The 17,326-nt window shown below is 37.0% G+C and overlaps 1 protein-coding gene across 1 annotated transcript in view; it reads left to right on the forward strand.

Moving 5' to 3' along the window:
• LOC149150126 (pectin acetylesterase 8-like) overlaps positions 1-17,326 on the forward strand; it is a 441,889-nt gene that overhangs the window by 223,279 nt on the left and 201,284 nt on the right. The window contains exon 6 of the mRNA XM_089446085.1: positions 1,829-1,953. Within this exon, the coding sequence (XP_089302211.1) occupies positions 1,829-1,953 (125 nt within the window). The remainder of the gene's footprint in view (positions 1-1,828; positions 1,954-17,326) is intronic.

Below are 17,326 nucleotides of genomic sequence, written 5' to 3' on the forward strand. Positions count from 1 at the left end.
GGCCTTCTTTGGATGACTCAGCATCCCTTCCTCCATGCGCTGAAAATAGCCAATTAGCCAGACTTCTGTGCAATCTTCAATGTGGCTATCCTACATAGAAGAGGTCCTATCTAGGGAACACAAATTGTTGTCCTAAACCCTTTAGTATAGACCTTCCAACAAGCACTTTCCTCCAATAAATCTGCTCCACGCCATCCCTTTCTTTTCTTCACTGTATTACCCGTATACTCTGCCCTTTAACTCACACTTCTGTACAATACTAGGAACTAGTTTTCAGCTCACTTCAGGACATACATATATATAGGACCTCTATGCAAGATACTCAGAATCCACGACTTAACTCACATGCATATGTCTCCTTCTTAGGGTCTCTGCCCTCTATCCCCCACAGAAAATTCGAGCAAGGCTTCCAGACCTCTGAACAGACATTACAAGGGCTGCGTGCCACAAAAGAAAGCCCTAACTAGGGCATGAATCAATAACAGAAAGTGACCCCCAAACATGCCAAACAAGCCTCCAATCTAGGGCTGAATTTCACAGGGATAAGCTTCCACAAATCAGAGATAACTCAACCTTCATTTCATACTTGAACTAGACCATCCTTGCTCCAAATCGTCCCTCTTTTGGATCTGCGGCTCCTGAGGTATTTGATCTCCACTTGGGCAGATTTGTCTTGAGGAAAGATGCTCATGTGTATGTTTTCAAATGATCCTGTCTCACCTCTTCTTATAGCATTCTATGAGGGTAACGTCTAGCCCTCAAGGGGCATGAGTTAAACCCAAACCGACTTGAACTTTCTAGACAAAACCCCAACTATCATAAGAAATGAGATTCCTTCCATTTGATTTAGTGACATCATGATGTTGTAGGTGCCCCTTAGTCCATCAAGGGTGCCCTCATGCATCAATAAATAAAATAACATTTTCTCCACTTGGTTTCGTACCCACAACTTTGGGTACAAAACCCATCTCTTGGGTACACTGCCCACAAAGCCCTTTTGTGGGTCATCTCCTCACAAACCCAGTACCCTAGGGTTGTGGGAGTGCCCCCCAAGCTATACAAATCAACACATCCAAACGTTCCAAGTGTGCCTATGCCATTTAGGGCTTAACATGCTCCCTTTGAATGCCCAACACTGCTCTAATACAAGGTGTCCTCTCCAACAAGCAACCAACCTCCATGTGCACACTAGATGAGGAAGTTACCAATACTGTTTAGGACTCCAACACTCTAACAAAAAATGTGACATAAGCACTCATGCAAGTTCTCCATGTAGTAATCAATGAGTGACCCACCTCTCACATGCATATCCATCATGATGTGACCAAGGGTCATCCATATACCATGCACCCCACATTACATGAAGTACCCCCCAGCATGGTGTAAGCACTCTCCGAGTAATCTCAGAAGCTAACTAACCACCTCTTTTGTTTAGATATTTTAACTGTCTATCCTAATTAAATTGTAATATTGACTCTAAGTACTATATTTACTTTCTTAATCATTTGTTCCCTTACTTCTTTTGCATTTTAAGTTTTAACCTATGCCATAATAGTATGTGACTTGCACATGATCTTATGTAGCTATTCAATGGCTTCTAAGAGAAGCAACATACTTTTAGAAAAAACAACAAATCATTGCCAGACAATAGAGAGCATATTTCCTTTTTCTAAGTAAGGTTTCATAATATTTATAATAAAAAAATGAATATTAAAAGTTAATTTCGTGAGTCTTTTGGCAACTGTGTTTCATTATTAATTTGATTCATGTAATTGCAACACTTATTTTATAATTATGATAATCACAAGTTAAATGGAATATCTTTCAGGGTCTTCTTTCTGGATGCTCTGCTGGTGGTTTGGCATCTTTTCTACATTGTGATAATTTCAAAGAGCTTTTTGGTAGACATGCCAAAGTCAAATGCCTTGGAGATGCTGGATTTTTCATGGATATGTAAGGACATTAATTCATTTTTTTGCATATTTCTATTCCTAGATTATTATTTACCATCTTGCAGCCAATGATTCCATTGAACAATATCAATTAAAATAGATGCAGTAAAAAAGCTATCACTTGGAGATTGATTTTCTTCATTCAAAGTGTGCACTGATGATTAAATTAGGACATTGTCTATTACTCACTGATGCGTCCCTGGTCTTGTTGCAGCGAAATCTAGCAGGTCTTTTACAGGGGTAACCTACAAGGAAAGTACTAGACGGAATGACAACAATAACACAGTGGCCCACTGTCACCACATCCACTACCCCCTACTCTTTATGGATTTTCATCAATGGGAGGAGTCCTGGTATGTAGGTCACCCACAAGAGATGTTCTATGCTTAGAGGTTTAAGGTGACACAATAGGCTTCTAAAGGACGGTTCAACTTATGCACAAGGTTCACAATTAGAAGAGGTATTTCGTTTCCCTTAGAGAGGCCAAGCTAAGGCATGCTTGACCTAGGGCTTGATTAATGGCATATAAAATGGAATGGTCCAAGGTCAAGGTACCAAGAAAAGGTTTCCAACATTGTATTCCGGTAAGACAATGGCACATGAAACCTTCAAGAAGCTCTCAAGTTGAAGCTTAACCAAACTAGGTTTTCTCCTAGGGCAAAATAGCTAGGGCAAGAGAAATTATGGAGAAAAACAAAAGGTTTAGCCACCAAGAGGAATGATTTTGAGGCAACCACTACTATTCTTGATGTTGAATCCTTCCAATGCCAAAAATATCTCTTAGGAAATTTTACACTAGGCCCTAATTGAGGTTGCTTATCTTTGAGAGGGCCGAAATAAGAGAGAGAAATGTGCAAAATTTAAGTTGTGGGTAAGATAAAGGTTGATCACTTATTAGACAAGGCCAATGCCTAGTCCTTGGGTTGGTGGAGTCTATGGGATTGATAGATTAGCCAAGTCTTGCAGAGGACTAAGGGTATTTTGATGCCCTGGAGCAAAACCCTAACTATTACCTTTGTGAGTGATCAAAATTCTGTCCATAAAGCATACTTGATTTTGCAGTCCTAAGATTGCTTATTATCTCCAAATATCTTCTTGATAATGGTTATAAGATTTTTGTTACTTGATTCAGCCAGGCCATTACCCTGAGGATAGTAGTTAGATGAATGAGATAATACAATGCCATACTTAAAACAAAAAGATGAAAATTCAGTGGAACAAAAAGCTTTGGCATTGTTGGTAGTGATCTTGGTTGGGACACCAAATCTAGTAATGATTTGATTTTCAATAAAGTCCATAATGACCTTTTCAGTGGCATTCTTAGTAGGAATGCCTTCGACCCATTTTGTAAAGTAATCAGTCGCAGTCAAAATCCATGAGTAGCCATTGCTAGAATTTTCATGGAATTTCCCTATGAAATCAAGACCCCAATGCTGAAAAGGTGCCTCCACAACCAGAGGTTGTAGCGGTAGGGAAGCTAGCATTTGTTTCCCAGTGAATAGTTGACAGGCTTGGCAACTTCTAACAAATTTATGCACATCAACAAAGATTGAAGGCCAATAATAGCCAACTCTAAGAATTTTGTGAGCAGTAGTTCTGGCAGCATAATGACCACCACAAAATCCCGAATGAAACTCAAAAATTAATTTTTTGGACTCGACTTCATCAACACACCTAAGTATTATACCCTCAGGATTTCTCCATACGAGGTTATCCTTCATAAGGCAATACTTAGTTGCTTTTAATCTAAGGGCTCTTCTTCTATGAGCGATTAAATGGTTAGGGCATGTAAGATTCAACAAGTAATAAATGATATCCTTGTACCACTCATGCTCTCCTAATATTTGTAGCTCAGGTGAAGATGAATCATTAAGACAAATCAAACCAAGAACTTTCTCATTTCCTTCAGTCAACTTTTAAGCCAATCCTTGACCGTTGACAAACTTGGTGGGTCTAATCTCCAAGTCATATTCTTGGATTTTAATAACCCACCTACCTAGCACGAGTCCCTAAGCAATTAGTATGAGTTAATATATCTTTAACAACAGAATGTGGGATGAAAGCAATGATTTTAGAATAACCCACATACGTCTTGAAATGCTTAAGAGACTTGGCCAGGGCATAGGCCTGCTTTTCCATGGTAGTGTAATTCAATTCAGAGTTCTGAAGAGCTCTACTTATGAAAGCAATAGGCTGTTCGTGACCTTCCTTATTTTTCTATAATAAGACACCAACAATGGTATCTTTAGAAGCGAAAGAGAAAATCATGAAATCCTTTGAATAGTTAGGACTAACTAACACAAGAGCTTTGGCAATAACACCCTTGATTTCCTGAAAAGCCTTTTTGCCGTCTTCTTTCCATAAAAAATTTACATCCTTCTTCAGAAGACTTTGAATGGGCTTGGCTACTTCTGCATAATTTGGAATAAACCTTCTAAGAAAATTTGTTTTTCCAAGGAAAGACTGAAGGGACTTAAGATTATGGGGAAGAGGAATCTTTTGGATTGCCTCAACTCTTTCAGGATCAATCTTGATCCCATCTTTGGAAATGATGTGACCAAGTAATTTCCCTTTAGTTACTCCAAAAACAGACTTAGCCGGATTCAAGGAAATCCCAAACTCTCTACACTTGTCAAAAACTTGCCTAAGATGACCTATATGACTGATACAATCCTTGGAGAAAACTGTAAGATCATCCTGATAAATTTCAATAATTTTTCTGATTAAATCCTTAAAGGCATAGTCCATGGCCCTTTGAAAAGTAGCCCTATCATTGGTTAATCCAAACTGCATTCTGATATATTCAAATGTACCCTGTTGTGTTGTGAAAGTAGTTTTGTGCCGATATTCTTTCTTAACCCATACTTGATTATACCCAGAAAAACCATCTAGTATTGACATCATTCCTGAACTAGTTACTCTTTGCAACATGGTCTCCATGTTTGGAAAAGGGTAATTATCCTTCATACATGCTAGATTAAGGTTCCTAAAGTCAACACAAAGTCTAATCATTCCATTTTTCTTTCCAACAATCACCAGGTTCAAACACCATGTCGAATGCCTAGTTTGCGCAATAATGTTGACTGCAAGCATCTTTGAAAGCTCTTTCTAGACTAAAGGAGCCAACTTAGGATTTATTTTCCTAAGCTTTTGATGGAAAGGTTTAGCATTTTCATCTTTCAAAGGGATAGTGTGCTCCATGACATCTTCCCTATAACCCTTTAATTCATCATAAGAAAAAGCTAAAACATCCCGATATTCACAAAGTAAATTGGTTAACTTCTTCCTTTCTTCATCATTAGTACCCTTACCAATTTTGACAATTTTGGGATCACTAGAGGTACCAATGTTTACTTCAATGAATTCGCCAGGATCCATTTTATTTTCCTCTTTCGTCCTTGTGGCATCATGCCGGTCAAAGTGCTGCTCTAAAGCAACAACATTCCTGGGAGTAGGATTTATAATATCTTCATGATCATTAGATCCATCCTCCTTTGAATTTATCTGAAAACTTTCAAATTCATCAAAATTGTCAAGAAAACAAATCACTTGCTTTTCATCCTTAAAAGCTTGCCAGTGCTCTAAATTATCTGGAACAGAAGGTCTAAAAATAATTTCCATTTTTATTTTATCCTTTATTAACTCATCAGATAACTGCAAAGTAGAAGCTGCTATAGCAAGTTCATCTGCCAGACTATTATGCTCTCTTGGGATAGCTTCAAGGTCAAGGGCATCAAAGTATTCCATAGTATCTCATACAACGTTTCGATAATTCTTCAACCTTTGATTTTTACATGTAATTTTATTTTATTTTGTTAATTTGCATGATAACTAAGTCAAAATCTCTCTTGATACTAAGTTGCTTAACTCTTAAAACCTTTGCCAACTCTAGACCCAACAACAAAGCTTCATATTCAGCAACATTGTTGGTTGCTTCGAATTCCAATCTGTAGGCAATTTTGAAAACAAAACCAAGGGGATATTTTAATACTATTCCAACACCTTTACCATGCCTAGATGAAGCACTGTCAAAATACATGTACCATACTTTTATCTTTCAAATTACCCATTTTCTCATCAACCTTGACCTTTGGGGAATTATAGAATTAGACAAGATAGCATAATTCCCAAGGCTTGTGTGTTCCTTTATTATTTCATTGTGGGGACTCTTAGGATCTTCAACATGGAATCTCCTTTCGGGCTCTCTATTGAGTCTAACAAATCCATCACCTCTAGGAGAAGGGATCATAGCATATGACCAATTCATCTGAATGCTTCCTCCTAGATCAGAGGCCCATTTTCTAGATAATAACATACCCCAAGCATTAGGTACATCAACAACAACAATGTCCATAACAATCATAATGTCAGAGTAGACAGATAGGTGCACTTGCAAGTCCTTAATCAACCCATGGACTTCAATCTTCTTAGAATCCATGGAACATATGTTGTAATAAGGCCTAGAAATTCTTAAGTTGTTCCATAACTCTCTTGGTCATAACACAAGCCGAAGCACCAAAGTCTAACATGCGGCTATACAATCTATATCCATTCACAAGCAAGGTAATAAAGAAAGGTTGATGTTCTTTATTATCCGAGTCCATATTTTGTAAATATATAGGAACATACCGATAGACAACCTTAGGAGCCCATGTCTGAGCAACATTGATATGATGACCTTCAATGGAACTTAATAACTTGGCCTTTTGGGAGGGAATCTTCATTATTTCGGTGACAGGAACCAAAATTTTTGAATTATTCAACCATCCTCCCAAATCAATATTTAATCTAGAGCTTGACCCAGGGTTGAAACTTCAAGAATTAATTTGATTATCATTTTGATCCTTATTTCTCCTTTCATAGATCAACCCTTTATCTTTAGCGATTTCCAAGACTTGCTTTGGTGAAGGCTTTTCACCAAATAATTTAACTAACACATCCTTCTCATGGCCAAAGTTATTGATACTATAGGAAGATGTAAAAGGTCTAACTTCTTGACTATGCTCTTTAACTTCTACCCAATTTTCCTGAGACAAATGATATTCTTTACCAACAACATTGACTTGATTATTTGTCCCAAACATTCCACTATCAACGATTCTCCAAATAGTGGGACAAACTTCATGAAAAGCATCACATGCACTACAATAAGGCGGAGCCTCATTCACTTGATTTGCAGGTTCAAGCAGATTGGGAGGTCTTTGCTCACTAGATTGGCCTTTTCTTTGCCAAATATTATTGCTTCTTTTTATTGTTATTCCTAGGTTGGAAATTTTGTGCTTGAGCTCTTTCCTTTTGGATCAAGCTTACTGCAAAGTACTTATTTCCTTAGCATGGTTAGAGATTAATTTTGCTTGGTTAAGCTCCATGCTTTCAAGTTTCTGTAACAACTTTTGCATAGGATCATCATCAAACTCTTTAACTTCTTTACCCTTAGGCTCTTTTAATTTAGTTGCAGCCCTATCAAAGCCAGGAATTTCAGACTTCCCTGATGCCATTTTATCCTTTTCCAACTCTTCTGCTAAAGCTTGGCAAACTTTATAATCACCAGTGTTAGCTCGTCTTTGTTGAAGAATCTAGGGCAATTAGGTGTAGAGTGATTCTTCGAGACTAGATAACAATTTGTGAAGTCTTTTTACAATTTGTCTTTTGTTAGCTTAATCTTCTTCTTCTCTTATTAATGCATGTGTGTGTGCTTCATCAAACTGCTATCAAAACATAAAACAAGAACACAAGATGTTGGCTCTCTGCCAGGGCCAAAACCTCTCTTCTCTTGAGAGGAAAACCCTTCAGTAAGTTTTCTCTTATTGAAGCTTCTTTCTTGATCAATGCCAAACCCTAGACTCTTGACTAGAAGATCCTCCAAGCACAAGTCAAGTCCTTCCTTTTCTTTGCACTATGTTTCCCCGACACTTTGTCTACCTCCTTCCGGCACTTCATCCTTGTTCCGGCACTTCGTTCTTCCTTCCATTGTAAGTAAATCTTCTAGAAGAGATACTTTTACTTAGCATATCCTTCACTAAGGATATTCATTCCTTCTCTTGTTCATCCAGGTTCCTTCTTGATGTATGTTGGTAGGCTTAGTGTGACAACACTGCAGCCCTAATTCTTGCACATGTGAGAGGTACCCTAGAGAATTAGGGTCCTTTTCCTTCACTAGAGAGATATGCTTCTTTGCTTGACTTGGGAGGCCTTGTAGGCCTAGTTTCAAACCCAACCAACACTAATTCATGAACTGTTTGATCCTGCTGTCATACCCGCAGACTTACCCTCCTCTTCTTCGCATGTGTGACTGTTTCTAGCCCTAGAAACAATCCTCTTCACTTCAGCCTTCTTCCTCCTTCCTTCGCTTGTCTTGGAGACCCTTTAGACTAGGCTTTTCCTTCTCTTTTTCGACTACTTCCCTTCGCTGATTTCAGAGATATTTCAGTGCGTTATAATGCAGTGGGAAACCTCTATTTATAGAGGACTGTCCCTCCTTTTAGGCCGACTAGAAGGCTGACATATTAACTGTTTGTAGGCCGACTTGTTATGCAAACTTCGAATGGTTTCTTTGGTGGTGGAACATGCTTGAAGGAGCTTCTTTGATGGTGCCTTTGCATAAGAGGAGACTTGAATTTGCTTGGAGGTATTCTCTTAACCCTAATACATAATCATTCATGGTGTAACATGCCCTTAATGCCATCAAAATTTCCTTTTGACTATTTGACTCACCTATAGCAATTAACATGTGCTAGACCTATTTCAATGAGCAAGAAACTCTTTGATATATATTATAAAAATAATATTTCTTTTCTTGAATAAGTACAAATATCAAAAGTACATTTATGAAGACCGAACCTAGTTACATTTCCTTCAACGCTCCCTCTTAACTAGGGAGGTATTCATACAATATTACAAGGTGTTTGACTATTATCAATTTCTGAAGAATTCACATAAGAGGAACCGGATTTGCAATCCATCTATTATAGCATCATATCAGTCAACATTGTCATAGTGCAAGGCCTTGACTAACAACTCCATCTCTTCATGAGATCATGAGCTACAATGCTGGTTTGACCGATGATTTATAGACACCTTCATCATTGTCTTTCAAGGTACATACCCAGTGGGGTGTTATTTGAGTATGACCTTCTAGGACTATTCTTATCTTGGGTTGCCAACCCTCATAGAATATTGGTCCTCTTGCCTACTCTTGTCTTGGATGCCCTACACATCCTCAAAGAGTATCAGATGCCAGATGATTACCTAATTCTCCCATACTTTCTTCCCAAGTGAAGACAAGAATGTTGTGTCTATCTAGTGTCTACATTTCCATTCATGGCCTTCATCTAGATTTACAACTGTTAGTCTTGGTCTAGTGCATGACCCATGAAATGGAAAAACACAATTGTCACTCCTTTGTAATCAGGGGTGATCCAAAACTCCCTCTTGATCAGGGACTTGTCAGAGCTCCCTCTTAATTAGGGAGTCTTTCATTCATCAGCAACTTCTTCTTCGTGGGTCCTTCCGCTGCTTGATCTCCTTCCTTTCTTTGATGTCATGAAGTCTTTGTTCGATCTTCTTCTAGGTAGGGCACCATCCATCGATCACTTTCCTTCTTGGTTTGTCATGTCATTGCTTCCTTCGTGGAAAGTGGCTTTCTTGCCATACATAAGGTTTTCTTTTCATCTGGCTACTCCTTTGTCATCTGTCCATGCTTCAAAATACTCCTCATGGATGCTTTTTTGTACTTGCTTGTTTACATGCTTCGACCTAGTAGCCCTGTTGTCGCGCGGATTGACACGACAACGCTCAGACCGGGGGCTGTCACTCTGATCCCCGATCCCTCCGTTTAAGCCTATCTCCCGCGGCTAAGGGGGGTAGTCCCTGTGAGATGATGAGACCAACTGGCGACCAGTTGGCTGGGAGACACGAAACACGATGCGAAAAGCACTAGATGGATTTGATTAATTTAGCAGACCAGTGCCTTAAGAGATTATGGTTAAGATGATTACTTGTTAGATGATATAAAAACATGAATCGTGAACAGCAATCATTTGTCATCAGCTAAATCACAATGCTCTTAAAATGACCAAAACGATATCCAGCAACAGAAATCTTTTCAAAAGGTGAATGCTTTAAAACCACCACAAGAGTCATGAGCCTTTAACTAGATATCAACTTCGCATCTTGACTTGAAAATTTTAGCATCTCAGCATAAAACATATAACGCGAAAGCTCCTGAGACTTGTAAAAATAATTTCCCACAAAATTTTTATTTAAAAAAAAAAAAAAAAAAAAAAAAAAAAATCTTTTTTTATTTTTTATTTTTTATTTTTAATATTATAAAAATCAAAAGGGAAAAAATCTAAAACTAAATTCTAACCATTAAAAATAAAACTAAAAAATATATTTTTTCATTTTTATTTTTTATTTTTTTATTTTTTAAATGATTTTTTAATTAAAACATTAAAACTAAAAATCTAAACTAAGGAAAATTTTAAAACTAAACTAAAAAAAAAAAAAAAAAAAAAAAATAAATTTAAAATTATTTACAAACTACAGATTAAAATGAGAATCTAAAACATTTTTTTTTATATATATTTTTTTATATTAATGTTCAACTATATTAAAAAAAAATTAAAATCTAAATAAGTTAAAATCCTAAGAGAAAACTAAACCAAAGTTTAAAGACTAAAAAACTATCTAATGAAATTAACATCTAACATAAAATCTATTCTAAATACAAACTACGCTATTTAAATCTAAATTCTAAAAAAAACTAACACTTTAAACTTAAATCTAAAATACCATATGAAACAAAACTATATAAATATTTTTTTTTTAAATATAAATCTAATCTAAACCTAATCTAAACCTACGCATGACTGAACGTTAAGCTAAAATGCAACCACCCAAAACGATGAGCGCTCAACTTACCAAAAATTAAATCGATGAAACGCAGTTACCTGGCCCGAGAACGATGAGAGACGGCATACATGTACCCAGCAGAACGTTACCAATTTTGCAGACGTCAAGATCGCTGAGGATTGCAAGAGACTGAAACGGTGGATGAATTTCTGAGCGTTTATGCATTGAACGATTGCTGGACCGGGTCCAAGGGAGATTTCTCCAGCGGCAGCTACAGGCCACGGTTCCAATATTTTACATTCACGATACCACCGATCCGCAGACTTTTGCAGGTTCAATCACCAGAAGGCAACGTTTTCGGCAGCAAGTTACATGGATAAGACGCCTTCCGCTAAGATTTGCAGTCACATTCCTCCAGTAGCGATTTATAAAACGCATGGATTTTTTTTATGAGCAATTCTGACGTTTTCATACGTTATACCTATTACGTGGAAGCTGAAGGTGCCAGGGTTTTACAAATAAATATTTCAGAACAGCATTTGGAGTGGTTTTCGCTGGTATCATAAGCATAACCAGATGCGTTCAGCGTGGATGGTTCATTGGGAAAAATTCTCACAGATTTCTTTTCTTATTTTTTGTGCAATTCGAAAGGCAGCAAGAGAACCACGCTGCTTCATTTAATAATTTTTTCTTTCTGGGTATGAACACACCTTGACAATCTCCGCCTTTTCCTCTTAAACTGAATTGTGTTAACCCTGATGGCGATCCTGCAATTACAAAAAAAAAAAAAGACAAAACCCTAATAAAAAACTGTACAAAAATTTGAAACCCTAGATCAGAGAAATTTTGAAACCCTAAGACAGCTGATTTATTTGTACAGATTTAGCCCCTTAACAGCCAGATTTAACCATAGGCACAGTAATATTTTCGAAATATCAGAAAACTTTGAACTTCACTGTGAACAGAAAGAAAAATCTCTCAATGTAAAACATGAAATAAAACTTAAAAGATTAACCCAGGGAAAAATCAGCTGGGCTCTGCACAGAAAGTGCTTGTGGGAGTTGGCTGGTTCAGCCGAGAACTTCCCCGAACGCCCACAAAATTTCCTTCAAAAATGTTTTCCTGCACATCTCAAGCAACCATCAGCAAAGAGAGAGAGAAAGCTGCTAGATCTCAGGAAATAATGGAGATACCTGCCATTATTTCAGAAACCCTAGCCGCCCTCAAACCCTAGCAGGTGAACAAGATACCTGTGCTCACACTACTCTAAAAACAAGCTATGATTAATGGCTGAAAACTGAAATATGCAGAAAATTAAAGATCTCACAGCAATTCCAGAGAGTAACACCAACACGATTTGGACCCCAAAGTCTTTTTATTAACCAGAAAATCAGATTACAAGAGAGCTTTTCAGTACAGACTCACAGATCAGATGATCTGAAATGACCCCCTAAGACCCTATATAAAGGAAATGATCCCAACGGCTAGTTTTGGGTGATCCATGTAGAACTGATCTCGACCGTTGATGAGGATCAAGACATCTCTTGATCTCATCCGTCGATTTATTAACTTAAAATATTATTATTTTATTAGTTAGGGTTTTTGCTTCATTTTTTAAATTTTTTATTATTTTTATTCATTTTTTAATTTTTTAATTCATTTTAAAATGGATCATCAAACTAAGCCGTTTGGATCATCACCTAGGACCTAGGACTTAGGACTCATGAGGGGATTTACAACATTTTCAACCCTCAAGACACAATTCATCATGATTTTTACAATTTACATCTCAAAGGGATGAACCCACTTAATACAGACCCTCATAGAACACCCAGTTCTGCGACACAACTATAATCTAGCAGATTAACATATAAGACTCTCCTAAAGTTCTGATGACGAAATCCATCCCGGCTTTGGGGTCAGGTTTGAAGGAAAACTCTGCCGATCGTAGATCGGTGAGACGAAAAACCTCCCGAGACGCAGATCATCATTAGAAAGTTAGGTCCACCTAGGCAACTTTACATACATGACTCTGATCTGCTTAGATTATTTACAACTTATACATGCAGACCGGGTTTACAACAAAAATGATCAAGCTGCTGATGATGGCAGGATGGCACGGACATGCTGATCAGGTGCTGCTTCCTTTCTGTCAAGAAAAACGGGGTGCACTGCATGGGTAGTTGACCAGTAGAGGTCAACATCTGGCTCTACTTGGGGACACGTTGCTGCTTGCAGGAATGTGAGAATCCAGAATCTGCATCCATACAACACAAAAATAAGTAGTGTCCATCCCAAAAAATCAGCATATACATTAAGCACAGGAAAGATAAAAGCTCTTAATTTATTAACTATCTAAAGCAGAAATAAAAATGCGGAAAAAACAAGGAGTAGGGTTAGGAATACGATACAAAGGATGCCCTACGGCATCAGATGTGTTCAATATAGTGCATACTGAGCATTTGCCTGCTTTCAGGCAAATCTGTGGGCTGCTTGTCGGATGTGCCATGTCCAATTTTGCATATGGTAGGACTTTTTCCTATCCGAAAATCAAGCTGCTCACGGCCGTCTGATGTATCAAATCTTCGTCTTATCTTCTTTCTCTTGCGCTTCTTCTTTCTGGCTGGTTGAATTACTGATGACCTGGTACTTTCTGTTTCAAAGCTATCAGATGAAGTATGTAAGATATGCGTGCTATGTCTTTCTTCATCTTGCATCTGATCTTTATCATTCTTAAGTCTGTCTGGATCACCCTCAATCAACCATCTTTCAATCGAATCAACAGCCTCCCAATAATAAGATGAATCTTGTTGCAACAAATGAGAAGGCTCCTGATCTGTTGATGTTCCCTGGTTTCTCTCATTTTCCAATTGCTGAAACCTTTGAACCTGCATCCTAATGGCATCCATCTGTCTAGAGTGTTTAACCTTTATATCATTGATTTGTCTGGCATGGTATTCTTGCATGTCTTTTATTACTTTAACATTTCCTTCCTTTATGTTCATCAAGCAGTGCTGTATGGAATTTATTTCTTCTCTGTGATTTGCTTGCATGTCAGCCAACTGATTGTTATGATTGAATGTCATGATAGTCATTTCCTCATCCATAGTGAATAACTTATTTTGCATAGAGTCAATTTCCCTATCATAATCAGCTTTCATGGTCACCATATTTTCCTCTAAGACTGACATCTTGCTACGCATGTTTCCAATTTCTGTTTCATATTTAGTTTTTATGGCCTCAATTTCTTTAGCATGGTGACTTTGCGTGACCTCAATCTCCCTAATACGTTTTTCCAGATGAGTGCATAAAGTTTTAACATCATTGACAAGACTAGTTTGATTTCTTTCCATGTTTCTTACCAGCATCATTAGATCTTGTATAATTTGCTTTTGTTCTTGCCTTTCACTATTATTTGTCCCTGATTTTTCACTATCATGAACTTGATCTACAATATTTTCGGTGGATGACACATTTTGATCTTGAACTCTTTCTTCAACAGCTTGACCTTTAATATGATTACTTTCTTCTTTTTGCACAGTTTTAGAGGTAGAAGGCAAGCTGTTTGGACTATCATATCTATCTTTAAAAGCATCGAGAATGTCTTGTAAAGAAGTGAAAAAATCATTAGGAAAATTATTAAACCAATTCAAGGCATCACCCTCTAAAGAATGGACAAATAGACGCATCTTGAAGTCTTCATGATTATATTGAGGAAATCTACAATACAAGATCTTTACACAAGTAAATATGTTTAAATGACGTTTAACAGTGACCAGATCATCACCCGAAAACTTTAATAATTTAGAAATGGCCTCTCTCGGAAGATCATGGAGATTATTAGTAAAATGACATGGCTTACATGAATAATCCATGATGAACAACAAGGGATCAAATGGATGATAGAAAGAGATTTCTGCTCAAGAAAATTAAGAGATGAGAGAAGTGGAGTCGCCACTTGAACAACGAATCTGATTCTAGGATCCAAAAAGAAACCACAAGCAGATTTGAGGAAAGATTCTTGTCTGGGAAAAATGAGAAAAGTGGAGTCGCCACCCAAACAAAAAACCGAAGAGATGCTGCTGATATATGATGAAAAGATGCCAAAATATTGAATCTGCCAGCTCAACCGAGAGATGAGAAAGATGAGAAGATGAATGATTGAAAGTCGTTGAAACACCAAGGACAGAAAAACTCTATCCCCGGCAACGGCGCCAAAAAATGTTGGCGTTGCCGGGCCAGATGAAAAGATAAGAAATGAGAAAAATGATTGTCGTTGAAACACCGAGAACAAAGTGTCCCCGGCAACGGCGCCAAAAATGTTGTCGTGCGGATTGACACGACAACGCTCAGACCGGGGGCTGTCACTCTGATCCCCGATCCCTCCGTTTAAGCCTATCTCCCGCGGCTAAGGGGGGTAGTCCCTGTGAGATGATGAGACCAACTGGCGACCAGTTGGCTGGGAGACACGAAACACGATGCGAAAAGCACTAGATGGATTTGATTAATTTAGCAGACCAATGCCTTAAGAGATTATGGTTAAGATGATTACTTGTTAGATGATATAAAAACATGAATCGTGAACAACAATCATTTGTCATCAGCTAAATCACAATGCTCTTAAAATGACCAAAACGATATCCAGCAACAGAAATCTTTTCAAAAGGTGAATGCTTTAAAACCACCACAAGAGTCATGAGCCTTTAACTAGATATCAACTTCGCATCTTGACTTGAAAATTTTAGCATCTCAGCATAAAACATATAACGCGAAAGCTCCTGAGACTTGCAAAAATAATTTCCCACAAAAATTTTATTTAAAAAAAAAAAAAAAAAAAATCTTTTTTTATTTTTTTATTTTTTTATTTTAATATTATAAAAATCAAAAGGGAAAAAATCTAAAACTAAATTCTAACCATTAAAAATAAAACTAAAAAATATATTTTTTCATTTTATTTTTTTTATTTTTTTATTTTTTAAATGATTTTTTAATTAAAACATTAAAACTAAAAATCTAAACTAAGGAAAATTTTAAAACTAAACTCAAAAAAAAAAAAAAAAAAAAAAAAAAAAAAATTATTTACAAACTACAGATTAAAATGAGAATCTAAAACATTTTTTTTTATATATATTTTTTTATATTAATGTTCAACTATATTAAAAAAAAATTAAAATCTAAATAAGTTAAAATCCTAAGAGAAAACTAAACCAAAGTTTAAAGACTAAAAAACTATCTAATGAAATTAACATCTAACATAAAATCTATTCTAAATACAAACTACGCTATTTAAATCTAAATTCTAAAAAACACTAACACTTTAAACTTAAATCTAAAATACCATATGAAACAAAACTATATAAATATTTTTTTTTTAAATATAAATCTAATCTAAACCTAATCTAAACCTACGCATGACTGAACGTTAAGCTAAAATGCAACCACCCAAAACGATGAGCGCTCAACTTACCAAAAATTAAATCGATGAAACGCAGTTACCTGGCCCGAGAACGATGAGAGACGGCATACATGTACCCAGCAGAACGTTACCAATTTTGCAGACGTCAAGATCGCTGAGGATTGCAAGAGACTGAAACGGTGGATGAATTTCTGAGCGTTTATGCATTGAACGATTGCTGGACCGGGTCCAAGGGAGATTTCTCCAGCGGCAGCTACAGGCCACGGTTCCAATATTTTACATTCACGATACCACCGATCCGCAGACTTTTGCAGGTTCAATCACCAGAAGGCAACGTTTTCGGCAGCAAGTTACATGGATAAGACGCCTTCCGCTAAGATTTGCAGTCACATTCCTCCAGCAGCGATTTATAAAACGCATGGATTTTTTTTATGAGCAATTCTGACGTTTTCATACGTTATACCTATTACGTGGAAGCTGAAGGTGCCAGGGTTTTACAAATAAATATTTCAGAACAGCATTTGGAGTGGTTTTCGCTGGTATCATAAGCATAACCAGATGCGTTCAGCGTGGATGGTTCATTGGGAAAAATTCTCACAGATTTCTTTTCTTATTTTTTGTGCAATTCGAAAGGCAGCAAGAGAACCACGCTGCTTCATTTAATAATTTTTTCTTTCTGGGTATGAACACACATTGACAATCTCCGCCTTTTCCTCTTAAACTGAATTGTGTTAACCCTGATGGCGATCCTGCAATTACAAAAAAAAAAAAAAAGACAAAACCCTAATAAAAAACTGTACAAAAATTTGAAACCCTAGATCAGAGAAATTTCGAAACCCTAAGACAGCTGATTTATTTGTACAGATTTAGCCCCTTAACAGCCAGATTTAACCATAGGCACAGTAATATTTTCGAAATATCAGAAAACTTTGAACTTCACTGTGAACAGAAAGAAAAATCTCTCAATGTAAAACACGAAATAAAACTTAAAAGATTAACCCAGGGAAAAATCAGCTGGGCTCTGCACAGAAAGTGCTTGTGGGAGTTGGCTGGTTCAGCCGAGAACTTCCCCGAACGCCCACAAAATTTCCTTCAAAAATGTTTT

Source organism: Pinus tabuliformis, chromosome 9, assembly GCF_031772625.1.
Source record: "Pinus tabuliformis cultivar Carrire ecotype Pingquan chromosome 9, CPIR1, whole genome shotgun sequence".
Classification (NCBI taxonomy): Eukaryota; Viridiplantae; Streptophyta; class Pinopsida; order Pinales; family Pinaceae; genus Pinus; species Pinus tabuliformis.